At 40.5% G+C, this 25,582-nt stretch overlaps 1 protein-coding gene across 3 annotated transcripts; it reads left to right on the top strand.

Annotated features, from left to right (window-relative positions):
* The first annotated feature begins 710 nt into the window (after positions 1-710).
* Positions 711-21,472, top strand: cep170ab (centrosomal protein 170Ab). Of its 3 annotated transcripts, none has more exons than XM_056267135.1 (19): positions 711-805; positions 2,799-2,976; positions 3,510-3,599; positions 3,693-3,774; positions 3,974-4,029; positions 4,619-4,772; positions 4,854-4,991; positions 5,064-5,537; positions 6,148-6,533; positions 6,663-6,791; positions 6,996-7,131; positions 12,444-13,829; positions 13,909-14,152; positions 15,664-15,769; positions 16,150-16,287; positions 16,454-16,542; positions 16,861-16,954; positions 19,613-19,664; positions 20,366-21,472. In XM_056267135.1, the coding sequence occupies exons 2-19, from the start codon at positions 2,872-2,874 to the stop codon at positions 20,578-20,580; spliced, it is 4,074 nt and encodes a 1,357-aa protein (XP_056123110.1). In that variant the 5' UTR covers positions 711-805; positions 2,799-2,871; the 3' UTR covers positions 20,581-21,472. The 3 variants fall into 3 exon arrangements, with proteins under 3 accessions (XP_056123110.1, XP_056123108.1, XP_056123109.1); XM_056267133.1 differs by having other exon boundaries at positions 4,851-4,991; XM_056267134.1 differs by having other exon boundaries at positions 2,783-2,976; positions 4,851-4,991.
* The last annotated feature ends 4,110 nt before the right edge of the window (positions 21,473-25,582 follow it).

The raw sequence follows: 25,582 nt of genomic DNA, 5'->3' as shown, positions 1-25,582 counted from the left end.
ACCACCCCATTATTTTTAACCCAACATTATTAAGTGAGTTTATACACAGTATGTCAACAGTGAATCATCAGTTTAGGACAAAATATTATAGCAAATAAATCAACCTCAAATATCATATGAAATTTACAAAAATCACATAGTTCAAATCCATTGAATTAAAATGAATGTCATTTTTTATCCATTTTATGCCAAACACACACACACACACACACGCGCGCACGCACGCACGCACACTCACTGGTCTAAGTTATTGACAGATCATGTTGTGGGAGAATCATCCCGACTGTCATGTACAATTTCGCCATCTAGTGTTCAGTGGCTAAACAAACAGTAGGCAATTCATTTCTTGTCTATTTTATCTGTGGCGAATAGTTGACAGGAATCAGAATAAACCTTTAATACATATTTAAAGCTTTAAACCAAAGAAAAATACCAATAATCTTATATTTTTTACAGATTAGGTTGCGTTTACAGACCTTTTTTTATTCAACTCTCCATAGCTTGTTTGTTATATATTGGGAAGTTTTTTTTAAATAAAAAGTTGCTTATATTTCCGTCCATAATTCATTTCTCATGTCTGAATATTGGCAAGCGCATATGCACAAGTAAGCACAAACATAAGTTAAAAAATCATGTACTCTGACCATAGGGAGCGCTTGTCATCTTGTTGTTTCTTGACACCGCAGCGCCATCGTGCGTCAAGACGCGCAACTGCACCTCAGACTGGGATGGGCAGAGCAGCGCTTCTCCGCGCACTAGAGCAGACGGATGTCATTTATGGAATAAATATATTGGGATTTACAAGGTAAGCGTTGCGCTGTGTTTTATATAATAATCCCATTTTCCATGAACATATCCTATTTTAATTTTAAAAGCAAATATTTCGCTTGATGGAAAGGAGTAATTGGCTGTCATGAGCTCCAGAGGCGACCGATCCGGCCTATTACACAGACTGGAGGTCTCTAACGGCGTCCGATACGTGAAGAAAACAGTAGCAGTCTTATTAAAAAAATTTTTAGGCCTATGCATGCGTCGATTTGTACGCTACTTCTCCTCGTGAGTGTTATATCTAGTAGAAATAAATGCGCAACGTTACGTATTCAAGAACCATGTATTAAAATATGCGCTGGGTGTATGTAGTGAGCGACTGTCTCTTAGAATAAACATCAGATCTGGCATTGCCGGTACAGAACAAGGCCAATGCTTGAAGGCAGAGGCGGAGACTGAGAGGCAAATGATGCGGTGCTTCTGTGGATGAGGATGATGAGGTGATTTAACCTTAACATTTCAGCTCAAAATCTATAAAAACACGCTACAATTCCCTTAAATTACGCGTATGAAGTGTTTGATTCTTAATGATAATTAAGCTTCTTTTTATCACATTATAGAAATTTGATCTTTTTTTTTTTAATGCTTTACAGAAATGAAAGTGGAACCAGACAGACGGATTTAACTGGCATGAAATGTATATTTAATTGGTCTATTTTCTGGTGCACCATGTTCTTGACAGGATCTCTTATTCATCTTGTCTCTTGTAGATTGCTATCTTAAGTCATATCACTTTCCACTGTCCCAGGGTTGGTTATAATTCAGAATTGAACTGGCTCCCTTTCATATCATGAATTGGAATGTGAACTGAATCCAACAGGAAGTTGAATTCATATTCTGTTGCAAGTACAGATCTGTTGTAAGTGGGTTTTAGGATCATTTTATTTAATTTTGAGTTGGAGTGTCGGACACATTTGAGTATGCTGATTAAGTGGCTTGTGAATCATTGCTGACTCGAGATGAGAAATGTCAAAAGAATCAGTCCAATTGGAGACACACTGAAGGGAGGGTGGGATCTCATGCTTTCAAAGCTAACTTGCTATTGCTAGCTAGCCTCTCTGAAACTGCCTACCCTACATTTAAATATTGTTTGTGAAAATTATTCTCAGGGTGGTATATGGTAATCTCCCTTGACAGAAAAAGGATTTACCAAAGATTTTCTGATGCTTGTGTCACAGTGAAATTGGCTTGGTAATGTTTTTTTTATTACAGAAAATGTACAAAAATTTTATATTTACAACTCACAACAAAAATGAAAATTTTTGCATTTAATATTGTCTATATTTAATAAGTAGTGCCATATTGTTTAATTTCTTTTGTAAAATGTTCACATTTGGCTTAGCTTTAGCCCATTTCTTCACATGAATGTGATATTTTCCAAGTAAAATAAATGTGCGATAATTTTTTTTTTTTTACTTTTTGGTATTCTGTACAAAAAACATACAAACATCATACAGATCGATGTGAATTTGGCTTGGTAAATCGACACCCCTCAAGAGAAGCCATTGACAATTTCCTGTTACTGTCTGCGTGTTGTTAGGCACTTTGTTGTTGAAATAGGTCTAGTTCAGCATCACTAGTTAAGTCTTAAAGAAAAGACCCTCACTTCATTCTTTTTAGAGGGAAAAAAGGTCCATTGATAAAGTTAGAGGAGTCAGCTGCTTGTCTGGTGCTGAGCAATAAATTATCCAATTTCATTAGGAATTGAGGAATTCGCTTCCACCGGGTATTTAGCCACATGGACTGCACTTGAAATAATACAAACTTATATTATGGAAAGTGGAAAGTATTGCTCATGTCAAGCTGTATAGCTTCATTGTCATATTGTCAAGACTAGGCTCCTATCAGTATGTATTTGTTTGTTGATAGTGTGTCTTTTACTATACAGTAGAAACATTATTTTATTTCCTCTATTTACCTAATACAAGTTGAGCTTGTCTAATTTATTTATCAGTCATTGTTTGCAACAGCTCTTCACTGACCTTACAACAGAATGACCTAGAGAGAGATCAGGAAGAAAAGAGGAGGCCTGCTTAAGTCAAGATGAGTTTGACATCCTGGTTTTTAGTGAGTAGTGGGGGAACAAGGCACCGCCTTCCCCGGGAAATGATCTTCGTGGGACGCGATGACTGTGAGCTTATGCTACAGGTAACTCAATCACCGTTACTCTGATACACAAGCAGGAGAACGTCATTGTCCCTTCAAGTGTACAGTCAACTCTCCCTGGATCCATTAGTGTGTTGAGAGCTTTTAGATATGTTAGATTATCTAACATAAACGTTAACATACCGTGAAAAGTAGGCAAACTAATTAAATGTCTGTCAAATGTCTGTCATACTCACCCAATCAACCTTGTTACCAAAATATTTTTTTTTAGGAATGTATTGTATTGTACCCTGCATTTTAGACATTTTATTTATTTTTGATGTTCTTTAATGCTAGAATGTATAAAAAGCTAATTTTAAAGAACATTTCAAAATATTATTAACTCATTTACTCTCCATATGCTGAAAAAAGAGTTTCTGGCCATATTTTGTACTCTATGTGTGTGGAGTGCCATCCAGAATATTTCACAGAATTCAAGATAATTTCCTCCAGCCCACCTTCACTTAGAACCCAACATCCACCAATCTATAGCATATTGTTTATTCCCATAATCCATTCACTTCTCTTTATTGCAGTCTCGAAGTGTAGACAAACAGCATGCCGTCATCAATTATGAAGAAGCTGCAGATGAACATAAAGTTAAAGACCTGGGCAGCCTGAATGGGGTGAGAAATGCGCCAGTTTATAATAATTATTTTGTCCTCACTAGTATGATGAAAATCATATGGTGACAGCTGATCTCCTTTCCTCTCCCGTAGACATTCGTTAATGATGAACGTATACAGGAACAGCAATATATTACTTTGAAAATGGATGACAAGCTACGGTTTGGCTATGATATCCTTTTCGCACAAAATAAATCACAATTTGATGGTTTGGTTTTATTTGTTCCACTTTAGTTAGTTTGTACAATAACAATATAACAATTTGTCTACATTTAAAATTTTAAAAACCTAATATGTACTATGTAATTACAATTGGACCAAGTATACATTTGCATTTCTATATATATTGTTTCCTCCTTAACCCATCTTACATACCAACCTATTTACCGTAGTGCGTGCAGAGTTACATGTTCCAGAGGAAGCGCTGAAGGTAATACAAATGCAGTAATAAAGAATCGTTCAAAAGTCGATATGATTTGTTTTTTGAAAGAAAGCAATACTTTATTTACACAAGGATGCATTATATTGATCAATTGTGACAGTAAACAAAGATTTCTATCTCAAATAAATGCTTCTTTTCATCAAAGAATATCCCACTTTTTACTGTACTTTTGATTAAATAAATGCAGTCTCAGTTAGAATAACCGATAAGACTTTGGTAGCACTTTAGTAAACAGTCCTGTTCCCCATGTACATGTGATGTACTTATTATAGTAATTACAATAACTGGGTAATAACTTGGTACTAACCCTGAACCTACCTCTAAACCAAACCTTAACGCCTGTAGTTACCTTATATTACACAGTATTTTCTTAGGTAAGTACACTGTAAGTGCACTTAAGTACACATACTGTAAAATAAAGTGCAACCGAGACTTCTTTCAAAAACATAAAAAAAAACGTACTGACCCCAAACTTTTGAACGATAGGTAATCAGTATGTGATCAATATCAGTCAGACTAATAGGACTACATGTCTAGTATTCTGTCATGACATTCTTACATTCACCTTCACGGACAGCATGAAAAGTTCACCAGTCAGCTTCAGCTAACCAAGAAGCCTTCACCATCAGGGGAAACCACCAAAAGTCCAGAGGTCAAAGGCGCAGAGGGAGGAAAAGATGCTGAGGTTAGACCTTCAGATCCAGCACCAAAAGCAGAAGAGAAGGTGTTAGGTGTGTAGAAGATGAGTGGTGTGTGAATTTACAAGAGTACATGTTGCTTACCAAACTTGAAGTATCTCAAACTTTCAGCAGGAGACATAGCTATGCTCCACAGAGGAACCCCTCTTTATGGACAGCCATCATGGTGGGGTGATGGGGACGCAGATGATGAAAATTCTGTGAAGCATGATGCAAAGGCCTCTGAGCAAAAACAAGCTAGATGTGAAGCAGGTAAGATACATTGTTGTCGTGTTAATAACTGACTTCATGAATGCCACCCGCTCATGTTATGTGTTCATGCAGGCAGTAAGGACACAGTAACAAAGCAGCAGGTGGGGCCAGGAATCACAACACAGAATTTGGGGACCCAGGAACCAAGCTACTTTGAGATCCCCTGTAAGGAGACTCCTCCAGTTGTGGGTGACACAGGAGAAAGCCTTCCTACCAGCTTAGAGGCAGTTGCGTCAGCTTCCACAATCCCTGCGTCGGAGGGCGGAGCACATGGACATGCCTCCTTCACTATTGAGTTTGATACAATGGCTTCAGGGAAGGGCAAAGAGCGAAACTCAAAGGGTGCCCCAGACCACCGACAGTGGCCGAAAAGAGGGGCAGGGGAGGAGCTGAGTGCCTTGCAGGCTGCCATGGTGGCAGCGGAGGTAAAGGTGGCGGACTGGCTGGCACAGAATGAGCTGCCTCTGGCCTGCTCTGAATCTGTTGCTGAGGATGATGGAGACAGCGTGAAGAGTGATGTGCCAGTTCAGCTGAGGAGCCTTAGAGGTAAGGTGAAGGAGTTATTGATGGCTCTATTGTTTAAAGCAGCACTGTAATGCATTTTGTTACACCTTAGATACATATACATAATGTCATTATATTATATATAATAGTTATACCTTGATTTAAAAAAAATTTCAAGGTAAATAGTAGGCTAATTTTTTTAATTTATAAATATGACGAATAAATAATTCAGAAAAATCTGAGTGTAAGAATTGCACCACATGACATTTTACAACCTGAACTAACCTTGTCTTGTCATAAAGTCAAATTATCTGATATTTTAAGAGACTTACTGACCTTAACACAGTAATGAGGGTCTGCAGGTGTCTTCTTCTTTTATATATATGTACAAATAATAAAAACTACTTACGGTTTTCTTTTCGTGATTTCTTTTATGAGGCATTTAAAAATTAGGCATTCTTCATTACAATATTACGACAATTACAGTGTTTTTGGATGGATAGATAAATAAATAGATGCAGACAAAAATTTTGTGGCATGTCTTTGACCCTTAAATGACGAAATGCTGACTGGATGCCATTGGGTGTAGTCTCAAGTAACTGGTCATGTGTTTTGCACCATCCGTCTTTATGTTTCGCCCCCTCTTTTTCAGGCAGTAAACATGAGGATGGCACACAAAGTGACTCAGAGAATGCACTGGGAGAGCAGCTCAGTAGCCGGAGGGCATTCCCGCAGGAGCGTTACAGAGGAAGGCAGGGCGTGCAGAAGACAGAAGGCCTTTTCTGTGGGAGGGAAGATCTCTTCCAGCACAAACCATCATCTGTAGCTAAAAAGATGGCACCAGTAGGAGGTGAAGTTGGCAAAACAACTAACAGTTCTTCCCCACAGAAAGCCAACGTGCCCAGAGAGCAAAGCACTGGGTCTCAAGAGACTCCAAGTAGGGGACATGTAGATGACCAAAGCGACAGAGGGACATACACGATTGAACTGGAAAATGGTAACGCTGAGGAGGAAGAGGCCAGGCGTATGATTGATAAGGTATCCCTTAGAAATTATGTTTTCTTGTATGGTTGAAGATGTCAAAACCAATAGACTTGGGGCTTTTTAAAATCGCAACAGCTGTCAGTTACTGATACGCAATGATGGTGCAAATGTGTTGCGTTTCAGGTTTTTGGGGTGGAGGACAACCAAGCCCTGACTAAACTGCGTTTTCCAAAATACCAGAAAGATAGAGGAACTATTTGTCCAATATCTGGATCCATGGAAACCAGACAAACTGGTTATGTTGGTGCAGAGGTATATCAGTAATATTTGCCCCACTTTTCTGAAGACATTTTAGTATCCTTGAAGATATTCAGTAAAGAAAATTGATATCCGTTTCAAAAGACACTATATAGATTTCTTGCAACCACAAAGATTCTTTTTCAAGTTTCCTAATCATTTGTTTTTCTGAATTTAAATAAATAAATAAATTGACTGTCCATTTTCCTCTTTAAAAAGGTGCTGCCAGATGACTTGGTTGTAGTTGGTGGTCCAAGGTGGGTCTCACAGTGGGCTACTCTAGCGGCAAGTCATATACGGACCGATCCTGAGGGATCTGGGGCCGAACCCACCGTGCTTTCCACAGATGAAAAAGGTTCAAGGACATCAAACATCTCGAAAAATTCTTTGGTTTTGTATTACAATTCAGTTCCCTTTCGAGGGAACTCTCGCTGCGTCGGAAATCGACACATTGGGGAACGCCTTCGGCATGAAGCGTCTGAAGTCAACTATTCAATCTCGATTGGCGTAGCCTAATCACGTCACTCGCGACGTCGCATGTGACGGAGAGCGGAAGCTATAAAGGGACACCGGAACAAAGCAGCGTCAGATTCTGGTCTTCAGCAAGCTTTCTCTGAAATATATATATATATCATGGCGAACAATGAGGAGAAACTATTCAGTCAGTGTGCGTCCCCTTGCCCGCATTATTTAAGCGAGGGTGACGCACACTCACTCTGTATAGTTTGTCTGGGAGTGGAGCATGCACAGGCAGCGCTCGAGGGCGCTGTCTGTGCAAACAGTTTTTATATGAAAGAGCTCCGCTCGCGTTTGAGCCTGTTCAATCAAATAGATCAGGCTCGCGATTCCAGTGCATCAGGTCTCGCGGCTGTCGAGGCAGCGCGCCGCTTGTATGCATGGGTTTCGCACGATAGGCTGGCATATAATACTGAGACGGTTGCGACCCTTTCTCAGTGTTTATTTACCAGCTCCACTGGTCTCGCGCACGGTTCGGAAGCCCGCGCTGCGGCTTCTTCCGACCGTGTTAAAGACCCGGTGTTTGATTTATCTGGCTCCGAGGAGTTAGATATTCTCAACACAGGTTCGCCATTTTCCTGTTATAAAAAAAAAAAAAAAAAAGAGTTGCTGGAGGTTGTAACCAGGGCAGTGGCTAAATTAAATGTTGAATGGCCATTTAATAAGCAGGAAGCGACTAAGAAAAATAAAATGAATGAGCGCTTCCTGCAGACCCAGTCACAATCTTCGTGTCAGAGCCTTCCCTTTTTCACTGATCTCCATACTGAGGTGTCGAGATCGTGGAAAAATCCATGTTCATCTTAATTATTTTCCCCCATGTATATATTTACATCTATTAGGGAATCTAATAAGAATGGTTAGGAGGTGATATGCCTCGGGTAGAGGAATATTTTGCGAAATATTTTCTCCCTGACATTGCGTCACCCCTGATAGCTCAGACACTTCCCTCCAAATCTCGTACTTCGAATTTGTTAGGGAAAGCATATATGGTGGTGGGTCAAGCCGGTGCATGCCTACACACGATGGGGTTAATACAGGCATACCAGGCTGACCTCTTCAAAGAGGTGGATGGTAACTGGGAGGTCTCACTCAACAGTACTACTGAATTTCGTAGAGTGGTTGACTTATCTCTCTGTATTATTAAAGAGACGGCCCGTGCCATTGGCCGTTCTATGGCAGCACTAGTCGTCTCAGAGAGACATTTATGGCTAAATCGCTTGGGGATCGGGGAGAAGGACAGGGCCTTCCTTCTCGATGCCCCCCTTTCGCCTTCTGGCCTCTTTGGCGACACGACAAGAACCGTTGTCGAGAGGCTTCAGAAGGCAGAGCGACAAGCAGATATCCCCAGTTGTCAGTCCAGGTCTCATGGGGTTGCTGCCAGGGGGCAACCTCATGGGACAGCCGCCAGCTCCTCATATTTTTTGAGAAGGTTGCCTCTCGTGCCCCCCCATATAAGGCTTGGGGCCAGAGGAAACATTCTCGCACAAAGTCCTCCATACCGAAGACAGGTCTGAGGACTGTCTCTCGGGTTAAGATGGTCCTGACCAAGAGGTCTTGTCGTAACACGCGGACCCTTATGGGCGTTCCCCCAGGAGGGCGAGTACAAGAGTCTCGCCCCCTTTTGCAGCCCTTAGGGAATCGATGTTTGCTTCCCGCCGCCGATGGCGCCTCGGGACACATCGGCTTCCAGCGAACACAAATGGCAGTGTCCGCCCGGAGACGTTGCGGCCCTGTCGAGTTTGCCGCCTCTCAGGAGGTCTGTAGAGAGCATATTTCGGTTAGTTCCTGCCAGTTAGCTGCTTCAGGTCACCGAAGCCGTTTAAAAATGTATAGCCGAGGCCAGTCTCGAGGGACTGGTCCCCATAATGGCATATCTAGACACCCTGAAGGGTCTTCAAAATACAGCCTAGGGGGTCCTGCTTATAGTGGAACTAATATAAAAAATATTATCTACTAGAGGTGGTTCACATGTTGGCCAGCCCCGAGCAGGGTCGGTTCTTGGAAAAGGAAGTCTAGTCCCTCTTAACACAGGAGACCTCAACGTGGGCTCTTCTTTGTTTACGGGAGCCTGGGTTCTACAGCCGGCACTTCATAGTTCCTGTGAAGGGAGGGGGAGTTAGGCCTGGGTTTGGATCTCAGGGTACTGGATCAACCTCCGAGGGGGTTTAGATTCAAGGTACCGAATGTCAGTCAAACCAGCTCCGAGGACTGGTCTGTCGTGATAGATCCACAAGCTCCTTAACTCCTCGTTCCCTTCTAACCCCATCACAGGAAGTTTCAATAAAAAAAGCTTATCAATATACGGTTCTTCCTTTCGGCCTAGCCTTATCTCCTCGCACCTTTACTAATGTATGGATGCTGCCCTTGCTCCATTGAGACTTCAGGGGATCCGTATTCTAAATTATATAGATGACTGGCTCGTTCTGGCTCAGTCAGAAGAACTGGCGATTCAACATTGAGATATTGTTTTGCGTCATTTGAGGTGCTTGGGGTTGACACTCAATGTGAAGAGAAGTTCCTTAACTCCTCTTCAGAGGACTACGTTCCTGGGAGTAGAGTGGGACTCAGTCACGATGCAGGCACAATTGTCTCCTGTTCGTATAAATACTAATTTAACCACAATAAAGAGTATTAGGTTAGGCCAGGCCATCAGTGTCAAACACTTTCAAAGAGTTTTAGGGCCTCATGGCTGCAGCTTCCATCGTAATTCCTTTTGGTCTGCTCCGCATGAGGGCCTTACAGTGGTGGCTCAGGACCACGGGGTTTCTCCGCTGGCGAACCCCTTTCGCATGATCAGAGTTACGCGCAGATGCCTTCGTGCTCTTGTCATGTGGAAGAAACCATGGTTCCTGTCTCAAGGCCCGGCTTCGGGAGCACCATGTCAGAGAAAAACTTTGACTACAGATGCGTCCCGCACGGGTTGGGGTGCGGTTATGGAGGACCGTTACACCCGAGGTACTTGGAAGGACCATCATCTCTCATGGCATATTAATCGCTTGGAGATGTTGGCTGTATCCTTTGCCCTGTGGCACTTCCTTGTAGACCACAGAGGCCATCATGTTCTCATTAGGACTGACAATATGTCGGTGGTCTCTTATATCAACCGCCAAGGAGGCCTGAAGTCACACCCTCTTTCTAGACTGGCGCATCAGATTCTTCTATGGTCCCAGGATAAATTTCTCTCTGTTAGATCTATTTATATTCCTGGGGTTGATAATGTGAGAGCAGATATCCTGTCGAGGCAGGGGCTGAGGCCCGGGGAATGGCGGCTCCACACTGAAGTAGTTGAGCTTATATGGAGAGAGTTTGGCCGAGCGGAGGTTGACCTGTTCGCTTCTCATGAGAACACTCATTGCCCGCTCTGGTACTCTCTCTCTCACATCCAGCTCCTTTAGGCCTGGATGCCATGGTACAGATGTGGCTGAGGTCACGTCTGTACGCTTTTCCCCTGATCGCTCTGCTCCCTGGGGTTCTGGAAAGGGTCAGGAGGTACGGCTTGAGTTTACTCCTTGTAGCTCTGTACTGGCCGAATTCGGTTCTCGGACCCTATAAGTCTCCTGGAGAGTCCTCCCTGGCGAGTCCCTATTAGGAGAGATCTTCTTTCCCAGGCCTATGGTACAATATTTTATCCACGGCCGGAGTTATGGAGACTATGGGTCTGGCCCCTGAGAGGGATCAACCCATAAATAGGTTGCCCTTTCCATCGAGGTGGTTAGGTCATCCATTCTAGAACCCCACTCTACTAGGAACTAAATATTTTTAAGAGGTTAGGTACGGCATTGAACCCAGTTAAATACTGCCCACTGGCTTCAGTACTGGCGTTCCATCCTGTTCTCTACCGGGACCTCCCGTTCATGCTTAGGGCCTCTGTGGCGGCCTTAGTGCCCTCCGCAAGCTTCTAAGGGTGAGCTCGTAGGGACATTCCCACTAAAAAACTCCATGTTCCTGTAGATTGGAGGATGAATCCTGTCATCTAGCCTATTGGCATCAGGCTGACGGGTTATCCCTGGCACCCGTCATGTCCTTGGGATGAGTTATATGAGAATACATATAAGAATCTTGAGTCTGCTTCCTGTTCGTCCTACTCCCTGGAAGAGCGGTGGCGTTGCCCCCTCTTACTCGAGGGCGTGGGAGCCACTCTATCTCATTTCTGCCTCGACACTGAGGTGCCTGTAGGCAATATCATGATTCTCCGGGTATTCATCATATAATAATCTATTTGAGTCTGCTTCCTGCTCGTCCTGCTCCCTGGAAGAGTGGTGGTGCTGCCCCCTCTTACGTGATGACGTGGCAGCCACTCTACTTTATTTCTGCCTTGACACTGAGGTGCCTGTAGGCAGTATCATGATTCTTCAGGTAATCCATCCTCCATCGCATGTGTCGGATGGTCAAGGTCGTAGCCTGGGAGGCCCCTATGTTAGGCCTCGGGCTGGTAGGAGTTAGATCTATCTAGATATGTATCAAGGGCTAGGAGCTATCCCCCTTTTTCAATTAGACAGTTGGTTATTTACGGAAACCTCTCATAACTGATATACGAGGTGCGCTCTTGCCTTCACCTCTCATCTAATATTTCTTTACTGTCTGGGGTTCCCATCCATGGGGTCCGTTGAGCCACCGGCTCCAGACCTCCCCTTCTTACACCAAATCTTATGACAATCTAGGTTGGATCTGCCTTCTCATTCCTATCGTCCGTGAGTGTGCCAGATGCTTCACACCAGGGCATATTCTCTCAGTGTGGTGCAGTGGACATTTCGTTCCCCAATGTGTCGATTTCCGACGCAGCGAGAGTTCCCTCGAAAGGGAACGTCTCGGGTTACGACTGTAACCCTCGTTCCCTGAGAAGGGAACGAAACGCTGCGTCCCTCGGCCACACTGCTCGCGCCCTGAAAACGACTTGCTTCGACCAATCAGAAGCTGACGCTGCTTTGTTCCGGTGTCCCTTTATAGCTTCTGCTCTCCGTCACATGTGACGTCACGAGTGACGTGATTAGGCTACGCCAATCGAGATTGAATAGTTGACTTCAGACGCTTCATGCCGAAGGCGTTCCCCAATGTGTCGATTTCCGACGCAACGTTTCGTTCCCTTCTCAGGGAACGAGGGTTACAGTCGTAACCCGAGACGTTTTTACTGATTTTCTTTTGTTTCAACAGTTGATATCAATGCATCGGAACGTAAGAGAAGGACTCTCCCGCACCTCCCTTTTGAGGACTCTGCTATGGATCCACTGGCTCCCGGGGGCACACGGAACGAATTCAGGCGAACACTCCCTTCAACAGAGAAACAGGATCTAGAACGTCAGGAGAAAGTAGATCAGCTCAATAGAATCTCTAAAACTGGACAAAGAGTTTCAGGAATGTCCTCAGCTATCATGGGTGTAGATCGTTCCAAAGTGAACAAGCCAACTCCACCCAGAAACCAAAATAAAGTTAAGCAACAGGGAGCTCACACTAGACAGATTGAGAAGAAACAAGAAGATGGGAGACGAAAGAAAGCTGATGTGGACCGAGAGAAGACAGGGAAGCCGCTACTGAGGCAAGAGAGCTTTACAGTGGAACGGCCGAGTGGCAATGTTCCTTTAGAGCTCATACCTTGCATCGATGGGCCTGGTGCCTCAACCCAGCACAGGGAAATGGCTGTCATCAATGAGAGCATTGATGCTGCCACCATGCTAAAAGACTCGGAGGCCGTGGCTGCTTTTCTGGAAACCACTTTATCAGACCTTGCAGATCCACCGAGCTACTCCCTGGAGGGGTCTTTCTCACCTGAATCTGACATTGATACGACAAGCACAGTCAGCCAGGCTGGGCGAGAAGGAATGCGTAAAACAACCCAGAGGAAACGTTCAGCTGGAGGTCCAGGCCGTGAAACAGCCAATAAGAACACCAGCGCCACAGAAAGGAAAGGCAAAGCCCATCCCTCTGGCTCAGCTGGTTCAAGGGCTTGGACATCTCTTGACCTGACAGATGATGACTTGAGCTCTTCGCTTGCCCAGGACGTTACTTTGGTAAAACGACCTCAGGGCCGGGGTCAAAATATCAGCTCTAAGACAGAGCCAACAAGTGGTAAGGCCAAAGGAGCTAAGACAACTGTAGCTCCTGCACCAGCCACCTCTAAACCAACCACCCTTCCCCGGCCTAGACCCACACGGTCTTCCCTTCTTCGCCGTGCACGACTGGGTGAAGCTTCTGACACTGATCTCGCTGATGTCGATCGTATGTCCGTTGCTTCAGAGGCCTCTACCGCCAGTTCTGCATCGAGACCTTCGGCTGGACGAAGGACCCTCTCCAGAATTGAAGCACTTGCTCAACCACGAAGGCAGAGAGTGTGCTCACCTTCAGCTCGAAGTGATTCGGAGGCTACATCAGGCAAGATCAGGGGCTTCGTCCCACGCCCTGCCCCGGAGAGTGCTCTGCGGCTCGGGCTCCGCTCTACAACAGCCTCATCCTCTGTGGGCGTCCCCAGAGCGAGAGCAAACAGCGCTTCCAAACTGCCTGATAAGTGTCCTGGTGCTCCCTATGTTCAAAGTACACCTGCAGGTCAGACCTTTGAGGAAAATATACTAGAAATAATAATTGGCTGAAAATGTTCCAACTAAAACACTCTTCTTCCTTATAGCTGGTGGAAGGTGGCGCCGGGTACCTATCGAATATGCTTCAACCTCAGAGGATGAGTATGGCTCCAACCGTCACCCCACTCAGCATTCTCGCCCCCGTCCAATGGCTCCGCGGGTTACCCAGCTAGGGGGTTCAGCCCCTGCAACACCCAGCCCTGGAGGCATCTCCATGCTACGAAACCAGTCAAGCAGAGAGCAGGATGATTACATGAGAGATTGGACTGCCCACAGTGAGGAGATTGCCAGGTAATAAATAGCGGCCAGTGTTGGGAAAGCTTCTCAAAAAGTTTAGCGAACTAAGCTACAAACTTACAATTTGCTAAGCTAAGATGAAGCTAGCTTTTACAACTAGTTACTATACAAGCATGGAAATATATATTGAAGCAACTTCATACATAGGTATAAAATATTATATTGGTATCTGTTGTTAATGGATGTTTGTTGAGGTAATAATTAATAACAATGTGACATTACTTTACTTCATACTGTCAGGCCAAAACACTTAATAAGAACGCAGCATAAAAATCTATTTAAAAGAGTATTTATAGGATGTACGGTACGGTGTAGTCACACAATGTACAATAAGACATATACTCTACTACACTCTTAACAATAAAGGTTCTTTATTGTCATTGGTTACATGAAGAAACTTTAACATCCATTGAATCTTTCCATTGCATTAAAGTTTAAAGTGGAAAAAGGTTCTTTAGATAATTCAAATGTTCTTCACACTGAGAAAAAAAAAGGTTATTTTAAGAACTCTTCACTGAAAGGTTCTTTGGGGAACCAAAAATGGTTCTTCTATGGCATCACTGAGAAAACACCATTTTGGAACCTTTTTTAAAGAGTGTATCATTCAAAGGTTTTTGGTAGGTAAGATTTTTTAAAGTGCTCCTATTATCAAATTTTATTTAGGAGGTGTCCTACAACAGGTTTACATGTATCCAAGAAAAAAAAAAACTTTACGTATGAAGTATCTATATTACACTACATGAAAGGTAACATTCGAAAAAGCATAACAGGGGCACTTTAAAATGTTTAAATGAAAGAATGATTATGCTCACCAAGGCTGCCTTTATTTGCTCAGTAATACTGTAAAAACAGTAGTACTGTGAAATATTATACAAAAATAAAATTTTCCATTTGAATTTACTTTAAAATGTAATTTTTGTGATGGCAAAGTTGAATTTTCTGTCTTCAGTGTCACATATGAAATCATTCTAATATGCTGATGTGGTGTTCAAATATAATTTCTTATTATTAACAATGATGCAAACGGTTATGCAGCTTAATAGTTTTGTGATAACAATGAGTGATCAAGTTTTGATGAATATAAAGTTCAAAAGTACTGCATTTATTTGAAATAGATATCGTTCTATTTAAATGTCTTTACTGTAACTTTTGATCAATGTGATGCCTCCTTGCTATTAATTTCTTCGTCAAAAAAAATCTTACTGACTTCCTACCTTTGAACATTAGTGTGTTGGAACAACACCAACCGATTCCTTGTTGCCAGCGCTCCGACATGTGGTGCCGCAGCACTGCAGGTCCTTTCTCGATCCTGTTCTCCTCTCAATTGCCACAAATAATTTCTTCATCTTTAATGATGCTACTGCCCACCAATGCTTACGCCTTCAAAAGTCTTATCAGCTATACTATGTCAAATGTACTTTTACTAAGAATACAAATAATTGTTGATCTAGTAAACTGTTGATTTAGATCATGAATCATACTTTGTCTTCTTTTGATTGTTCCAGAATCAGTCAAGACTTGGCTAAGGATCTGGCCATGTTAGCACGTGAGATCCACGACGTTGCTGGCGAGATTGACTCTGTTAGTCCTTCGTCCGCTCCAGCGGCTTCAGTGAGAAGACAACTACATCATTACCGCTTTCTATATTTATATGGACCATTTAATTCTTTGATGCCTGTAGAGATTTATATCAATGCATCTCGACAAGTCTGTTAAGAACTTTGGTTTTGCACACTATGCATTGTTCCCAGAATTAATTCAGTAGTTAATTAAATGTGCGGGCATATCGATTGTTTAAGAGATTATGATTCAAAGTTGTTATTGTGAGAATGTTTAATAATGAATGTATATAATAGTGTAATAGTGCTTTAAAACAAATTTTAAATACTACATTTTTAGATATATTTTGGAAGATTTTCAATATAGAAAATAACAATATTACTGCATTGTGTAATCAGTGATGCAAGCTGTAATCTTTGTACGTCTCTCAGGTTGAGGATCGTGTGTTTGAGGATGTTCTAGGCAGTGCTCCAGAGATCAGTAGCAGAGGTGTGGAACTAAGACCTCGCGGTGCTATCAGCAGTCAAGATCCCCGCGCCATCCGCCGTAGGACCTGGAGCAGAGATGAGGTATATATATTTATATGTATATATTACTAGAAGTTCCAATTTATGTTGTTACTTATATTCCACAACAGGGTCCACACGGTTTTTCCTTTTTGTCATAACAAAATATCTTGACACGAATCCATCTTATTACTTACAGTGACAGCATATGCTTATTCTGCATTCACAGGGTGTGCTGGACAGTTTGCTGTTGGCATCAGTCTCCCAGCTCTCAGCAAAAATCAAACAGGCCATGGAAAAGACAGCCAACAAAATCAGGTACACTGCTCCTCAAAATAAAAGTGCAAAGCTTTAGTTTTTATAAAGCCTTTGAATTGAACATGTTAATTTAGTAACATTAATCCTTTAAATCAGTTATTGTGTAATAAATATGATTCAAAATTTAAACCATTTTTTCAAAATTATTTCCATTTTATGTCATGTTTGTTACAATTGTCTTCAGGAAATATTCATGAGAATGACTGTTGTGCATCTCTGACTGTGATTTGATAGGCTTTTATTATGTAAAACATTCATAGTTTTAGTTCTGAAAGGTCTTTTGGAAGGCCACATTTTGAATTATTACTGTTCATGCAGGATTTTATTCAAAGACAAGGACCGAAAGTGGGAAGAGATTGAAAGCAAACTGCGGGCCGAGAACGAGGTGCCTCTCCTCAAGACCTCTAATCAGGTGAGAAGCGAGTCTTTTTAAACAATGGTCAGAAAACATTGATCATCAACCTCACGAGGTCAAATAATAATTATAATATTATTATCTATTTACTTTACTATTATTATTAAATTACTCTTTTTATTTTCTATTCATTAATGCATTATATAAATAATGCCACTGCCTGGCCAAAAAAAATAAAAGTTTAACATGTTTCTAATATGTTTGGCAACAGTTCTTCTAACCCTAATTGATGTGTAGCCTAATTGATTTCTTAAATAACCATGTAGGAAGACCATATTCCAGGATGACAATGTCAAGATTCATCAGGCTCAAATTGTGAAGGAATAGTTGGGAGGGAGCATGAAGAATCATTTTCACACATGAATTGGTACATAATTTCCATCAAGAGGTGCATACATTTTTGATCTAGATCTTGTATTGTCAAGCACAATACAAGTATTTGGTAAAGTCTACTACAGCACATTATATATATTGTTTTAACGGGGGTTACTATACATCCAATGATAAAGAAGCTGTCCTGATGTTTTGGAAGATTTCAGAGTTGATACATCACAGGCGCCTCAGTAGAAGATCTCTCAGTTTAATTAGACTGAGCTTTTGACTCATGGTTTGTCACCGCTCAGTGGCGTACACCACCTCTGCTCAGTGACAGGGCAGTAAATCTAACTCTATAATGCAGGCTGGCCTGAAACAAACTCTTGGAACTTCTGAAATGAAGAAGCTGTGAGGCAGTGGAGAAGTACAAACGACCGAGCGCTGACGGAAAATAAAACTCTCTCTTAGTTTACACTGCTATAATATCTACATAATGTTTACCCTTTACCCTCAACCATATCAGTGTTATGAATCTGAAATGAACAGCTACAGCTACATTATTAGGGCTGTCAAACGATTAATCGCATCCAAAATAAAAGTTTGTGTTTACATAATATATGTGTGTGTACTGTGTATAATTCATCGTCATCATCGATATCGATGGACTACCAAGACTGTGTATAATTATTTTTAATACATACATACCCAAACATGCATGTGTATTTAAGAAATATTTGCATGAATATACTGTATATAGACTGAATGTAGCCTATATATAATGTATATTTTATATAAATATTTTATATATAAATAACATATTTTTCTTAAATATATATGTGTGTGCATTTATATACAAAATAATTAAACACAGTACACACACATATATTATGTAAACACAAACTTTTATTTTGGATGCGATTAATCGTGATTAATCGTTTGACAGCCCTAATATACACTCACCTAAATGATTATTAGGAACACCATACTAATACTGTGTTTGACCCCCTTTCGCCTTCAGAACTGCCTTAATTCTACGTGGCATTGATTCAACAAGGTGCTGAAAGCATTATTTAGAAATGTTGGCCCAAATTGATAGGATAGCATCTTGCAGTTGATGGAGATTTGTGGGATGCACATCCAGGGCACGAAGCTCCCGTTCCACCACATCCCAAAGATGCTCTATTGGGTTGAGATCTGGTGACGGTGGGGGCCATTTTAGTACAGTGAACTCATTGTCATGTTCAAGAAACCAATTTGAAATGATTCGAGCTTTGTGACATGGTGCATTATCCTGCTGGAAGTACCCATCAGAGGATAGGTACCTGGTGGCCATAAAGGGATGGACATGGTCAGAAACAATGCTCAGGTAGGCCGTGGCATTTAAACGATGCCCAATTGGCACTAAGGGGCCTAAAGTGTGCCAAGAAAACATCCCCCACACCATTACACCACCACCACCAGCCTGCACAGTGGTAACAAGGCATGATGGATCCATGTTCTCATTCTGTTTACGCCAAATTCTGACTCTACCATCTGAATGTCTCAACAGAAATCGAGACTCATCAGACCAGGCAACATTTTTCCAGTCTTCAACTGTCCAATTTTAGTGAGCTCTTGCAAATTGTAGCCTCTTTTTCCTATTTGTAGTGGAGATGAGTGGTACCCGGTGGGGTCTTCTGCTGTTGTAGCCCATCCGCCTCAAGGTTGTGCGTGTTGTGGCTTCACAAATGCTTTGCTGCATACCTCGGTTGTAACGAGTGGTTATTTCAGTCAAAGTTGCTCTTCTATCAGCTTGAATCAGTCGGCCCATTCTCCTCTGACCTCTAGCATCAACAAGGCATTTTCGCCCACAGGACTGCCGCATACTGGATGTTTTTCCCTTTTCACACCATTCTTTGTAAACCCTAGAAATGGTTGTGCGGGAAAATCCCAGTAACTGAGCAGATTGTGAAATACTCAGACCGGCCCGTCTGGCACCAACAACCATGCCACGCTCAAAATTGCTTAAATCACCTTTCTTTCCCATTCTGACATTCAGTTTGGAGTTCAGGAGATTGTCTTGACCAGGACCACACCCCTAAATGCATTGAAGCAACTGCCATGTGATTGGTTGATTAGATAATTGCATTAATGAGAAATTGAATAGGTGTTCCTAATAATCCTTTAGGTGAGTGTATATATATATATATATATATATATATATATATATATATATAAAGTCATAACAGTTCACATAAAGCATCAGAATTCTCTGTTCAGTTTGCTGTAAATGTTTTGACTATAAGATCTGGCAGCTTATGATGGTTTTATATTCAGACTTTTTAATTTGATCATCCTCAGGAGATTTCCTCCATACTCCAGAATCTGAAAAGAGTGGAACGACAGTTGCTAGGTAAGCAGTGCTGAGGTGTTCTTGTCTTGTCCATACTTTTAATGTCTGCCTTGCAATATCCTCCTGAGACCCAAAATAATTTTCTTTTGCTATTTATTGTTATTTGAAAATATGTTTTTGTACAGTATGTAACTTAATATTACTATGGTGTGGATTTTTTTTTTTTTTTAAATTTAGATTATAATAAACCTTTTCCTAATTTTTAGAGTGTTTACTTAGAAGTTTGGTAGTGTGTGATCCTCGTTTTTTTTTATTGTACGATGCCCAGTTTTTCTCTGTAACCATTTACAAAGTCTGCAAGTGTATGATGCCTGGTGTTTTAAAATCTGTTCAGATTTTTTGAAAGTCATGCAGTTCATTCTAGCCTTTAGAGCAGCTTTATTAGGCATCGTTACCAACGGTTTTGACCATTTTAAACCATTTCATAGTGTTTTTATACATATAGATGTAGTAACTACAGATATTCTTCAAAATACAATGGCTCTTAAAATGTATGATATTTACAGTTTCAGAGAAATTCAATAAAAACCAATGTCCTCTATAGAGTCTCTTTTCTGCAAGGTCCCAGGAGTATATAATGCAAGGGTTAATTTTCTGTTTGTTAATTGACTGAATGATTTATTGTCTTTAGTTGCATTAGTGAATGACTATATATCAGAATAACTCAATAAATGTAATTTTCTTGAATCTGAAATCACTAGTGATTGATATCATGGTGGACCCTGATGGCACGTTGGATGCTCTGAGCAGTCTGGGTTTGACCAGTCCACTTATGGCTGAGAACAGTGTTAGTCCTGGCTCACAAGGTCCAGCTGGCAACCAGGCTGCGGAAGTATCAGCATATTCAGAGGTCGCAGAACGAGATCTCGGCCTGCAGGAGAAGAGCAAAGAGCAGAACACTGCCCATCAAAACTGAATTACTCCCAGCCGTTTACACAGAGATCCTGCACTGGTTTTCAAAGGCCGGGTCATAAGGACTTGTATGTGAATAATGTGAGGTATGCTGTAAAACTTCCTATATGACACTGCATTTTAAAGTTTGCTTCATAAATTCTATATATCCATGGACGTATTTTCAATAATTAAAGAAAATATTTTGAAATATCAATCAGCTGACACACCCTGTGGTCAGAATTACTGTACACAAGCATTAAAGTGCCCCTATTATACTATTTCAAAAGTTCCTAATTTTGTTATCGAGGTCTCCTAAAATAGATTTACATGCATCCATGGTCAAAAAAAGGATCTGGTCTCTCTAAACCACTCCTTTCCGCTAGCCTACTCTGCTCTGATTGGTCAGACAGCTCAGTCTGTTGTGATTGGTCAGAAACCAAACACTATTACTATATCTGAATTTCAGCTCCAGGGTTTCTTCAGAACTTGTATACAGTGATACGGGCAGTAACAATGGAATCGGTTCTTTCTTTTGGGAGACAATAACTCAATTTATCGTGCACTTTTGATATTTGAAACTTTGCAGACCTTTTACATTCACAAACAGCTATAATACACACTGAGTGAAAGGTAATATCTGAAAAAGCATAATAGGGGCACTCTAATTATATTGTCAATGTTTGTCTTTATGATCGGAAGTACTGTAGATGTGCCTAGGAAGACATTGAGCAAATGACTGTTGAACAGGAAGTGAAATGTGATAGACATAAGATGCGATTTACCCAAAACTGTCTTCATGCTGTGTATTGTCAAGTGTTTAGCCAAACTCCTTACACACAGGGTTCAAAATTAAGCCCAAATTGACCAGTTGGCCCGTATTTTGATTAGGAACAGCAATGTAATGTACTGAAGAATACATATGTCTGACAACTTTTACCTCAGTAGAGAATTTTCCATCATAAGTTTATCTAGGATGCATAGAGTTTTTTTTTTCCATAACTTCATGTGGAGACGTATATGTGGAATATTTCTCACATTAAGGCACCAAAACTAATATGATGAGCAAAATGACACAATGACCTGCGATGTTTGTAACAAATATGCAATGACGAAATAGCTAAATAATCCCATTGTCATACGGACAATATATATATATATACATACACTATACCGTTCAAAAGTTTGGGGTCAGTGAGATTTTAAGGTTTTTGAAAGGAGTCTCTTATGCTCTCTTTTTTATTAAATTGATCAAAATACATTAATATTGTGAAATGTTATTACAATTTAAAATGACTTTTCTATTTTAATATATTTTAAAATGTAATTCTTGCTGAATAAAAGTATTCATTTCTTTTTGTTTTAAACTGTATCTGACCCCAAACTTTGTGTAGTGTATATTTGAATAAAAATAATGCAAACAGTTTCATGGCTGGTAATATTACATTTGAATTTTTTTATTTTGTCATAGATAGGTGTGATCAATTTTATTTTGGACCCTGTTTACACAGCAGGGAGCCAAAAATCAATATTTGACATATTTCAGTCAAAATATTTCCAGTCTCTGCCAAATATTTAATGTGCCTACTGTGTAACCAAATCTTTAGACATTGGGGTTGAAATCTGAAAATGATTATCTAAATAGACAATATCTAGACAGTAGTTTTGCTGGAGTGAATTTGTGATTTATGAGAAGTCTGATTTGTCAAGACAAAGCTAAACTGTGCATTACACTTGGAAATAACCCAGTCTAATATGTGAAGCATTGTTTTTTGACCCAGTCTTTCAATTTGATCTGTAGCACTTTGATCATCTTTTGTACATTTATTGTAAAACATTCCTCTGCAAGTACCTTGCATCCTTGCATTAATGTTGCTGGTACCTGTAGTTCTATAAGGGTTGCCATGGTTCCAACAATACCCTTTTCATATATGTGAATATGTAATTACCAATTAGGAATATTCAAGTTGTCTCTGCCATGTGATAGCCATTAGGAGGGCCTGAATTTACCCAAATGATTATCAAGCTTGTTATGTCACAAAGTGCCCATTATCAAGGTCATTATCTGATGATGTAGACATTACGCATCATGTTTTTTGCACATGCCAATGTATCAACCTGTTCAAATGAGTGTTGTGAACTGGGTACTGTTGACAGATTGAAGAATGGCTTGGTTTTTTTGTAAATTGTCTTTGCAGGCCATCTGGTTAGGTAGGTTGCATGGTCAATTTTCTCTCCTCTTATCTTCCGTCTGCTTCATACCAGTGGTGTTTACACATGAATGTAAAACTAATAGTGATTTAATAAAGAACTTTCATATCCCTGGATGCTTCGTGTCATAATCAGTTTAATGTACATAATCATGTACATAATAATAAATTATGCACACTCATATAGATATTTGTTTATTTTACATGGCACAGGTCGCCTCATGGACGCCGACATATTGAGATCCATGTGTCTATAGTATAAAAAATCATTTTAACAAAAAATTTAACAGATATAACCATTTAAACTAAATTGTTACACCTTTTGCGTCCGGGTCCGTTTTGACCCGAAACTGAACTGTGGCTTACTGGCTTTACATATGGAAATATGCTGCTTCTACTTTTTTTTTGGTTTGTTTTAAATCTATTAGTTAGATTTGTCTCAAATTTCTTCTATAAAAATAATTTTTGTTGTTTTTTTGCGCACAAAAAGTGCTCTCGTCGCTTGATAAACTTAAAGGGATAGTTCACTTTGAAATTAATTTTTGGTATGTTTTAGCTTACCTCAAGGGCATCCAAGATGTAGGTGTCTTTGTTTCCGCAGTAGTTTCAATTTTGATATTTTTAGGTCAAACCGTTCTTGTCTGTCAGTCATATAATGCAGGTCTACGGTCACTTCCTCAAAGAGCATGCACAGAGAAGTCCAAATTAAACATGATTTAATGACTCGTAAATGTAAGTACACATTGATGGCCTAAGACACGAAACGAGCGGTTTGTGTGAGAAAAAGAACAGTATTTATATCGTTTTTACCTCTTGTAACCACAGCCACGTCCAAGTGATCTGATGGCGCGGGCGCTTCGGTCTTTTCCGGAAAGCGCCGGAAGTGATATCTCGAACGTGTAACTCGCTCATACAATTATTTAAAAAAAAATTTTTTTTTAATTGTTTTCTTTTACGACAGTTTAAACATCCCGGATAAGCGCAAATTAGTACAATTTTAATTAGCCGTCTTACCTACAATCTCTGCTCTGTGTAAACAATGAGTGACGTGCACGCGCGAGAGATCACTTCCGGCGCTTTCCGGAAAAGACCGAAGCGCCGGCGCCGGCGCCCTCAGATCACTTGGACGTGGCTGTGGTTACAAGAGGTAAAAACGATATAAATACTGTTCGTTTTCTCACACAAACCGTGTACTTACATTTACGAGTCATTAAATCATGTTTAATTTGGACTTCTCTGTGCATGCTCTTTGAGGAAGTGACCATAGACCTGCATTATATGACTGACAGACAAGAACGGTTTGACCTAAAAATATCAAAATTGAAACTACTGCGGAAACAAAGACACCTACATCTTGGATGCCCTTGAGGTAAGCTAAAACATACCAAAAATTAATTTCAAAGTGAACTATCCCTTTAAGGTTGAGCCACTGTAGCCACTTGGACTATTTTAACGATGTCTTTACTAACTTTTCTGGACCGGCAGATGCAATTACCTAGAAGCCTATGAAGGAGTGAGCCAGCTCTCAGATTTCATCAAAAATATCTTAATTTGTGTTCCGAAGATGAACGAAAGTCTTACGGGATTGGAACAACATGAAGGAGAGTAATTACTGACAGAATTTTCATTTTTGGGTGAACTAACCCTTTAAGGATATAAAATAGGCGTGCAAAGCCATTCACATGACTTTAATAATGTTTTTATTTTATTTTATTTAAGAATTAGCCAACAATCTTATCTTTGCGGTTAAAAACTATAGGCTACATACATTTGAAAAAGAAAAGTGGCCACAAATAAAGCTGCTTGCCCTCTTTATCCCTAGTCTTTACACTTTAAACACACACACACTTCAGGGATGAGGCAAGACTGATTTGCACATCATGCTCTGAAATAAATTAGGTTTAAAATCCCATGAGGTTTTAGTTCAGATAATGCAGTCTTGATTTATAGCACTCCTTAATCCTCTCTTTTGTTCTATACTAGCCATGCATTAAAACGGAAGGTGCTGGAGCAGAAAAAAAGGGGCTAACTTTTTCGACTAATCTTACAGCGAAGCATAACCCTTTATATTGTAGATCCTAGAGCCCTACTCTTCATAAAAAGAGAGAGTAATATGTGTGGAAACGGACTGCGAAGAGTAGGCTATGTGGTGTATGTTTGTTACATAACAGCTTTTCCGCAGTGTTTGATAATCATGACCTGTCAGTCAAACAGCTGCCCAGAAAGACACACATCCTCCCGGAGGACAACTACACATTTACATATTCTGTACATGTGGTCGATGGGCAGTTATTGCTGAGGGTCTGATTGTGTTTTAGAAGAACAGAGAGTGAAAAAAAACCTGCTGAGTCACTGGTTTAATTATGCTAACGGACCAAGGGAGGGGGAATTAGTATTCGTGGGAGAGCATGTGGGAAAGACCACAGCCGAAACCTCAGAACATATCCTACCTGAATAAGTTAAATGAAAACTGGACTGCTTTTTTATTTGGTAACACTTACAAAAAAAATCCATTTGTTGCATTAGGTAAAATGAACTAACAATGAAAAATAGCCTACTTAAGCATTTTTGAAACTTAATGTTAATGACATTATTAAAATCAAAAGTTGGACTTGAGCTAACATGAACTAACAATGAATAGCAAAATATTGTTGGCCATTAACAAAGATACAAATACTGTAACAAATGTATTACTCATCTTATTCTGCCAGCATACTTATTTTCTTGTTGAGTTTCCAGTTTTACATAGAAATACACCACATTACAGAAGTAAAATAGGTTGCGAATGCAGCATAATATTGACTTTAAAGTGTGAAA

Source organism: Rhinichthys klamathensis, unplaced genomic scaffold (genome assembly GCF_029890125.1).
Source record: "Rhinichthys klamathensis goyatoka isolate OS25496 unplaced genomic scaffold, OSU_Roscu_1.1 h1tg000254l_1, whole genome shotgun sequence".
NCBI classification, from domain to species: domain Eukaryota; kingdom Metazoa; phylum Chordata; class Actinopteri; order Cypriniformes; family Leuciscidae; genus Rhinichthys; species Rhinichthys klamathensis.
Note: the sequence above shows the minus strand (reverse complement) of the source record. Positions and strands in the feature narration are given on the sequence as shown.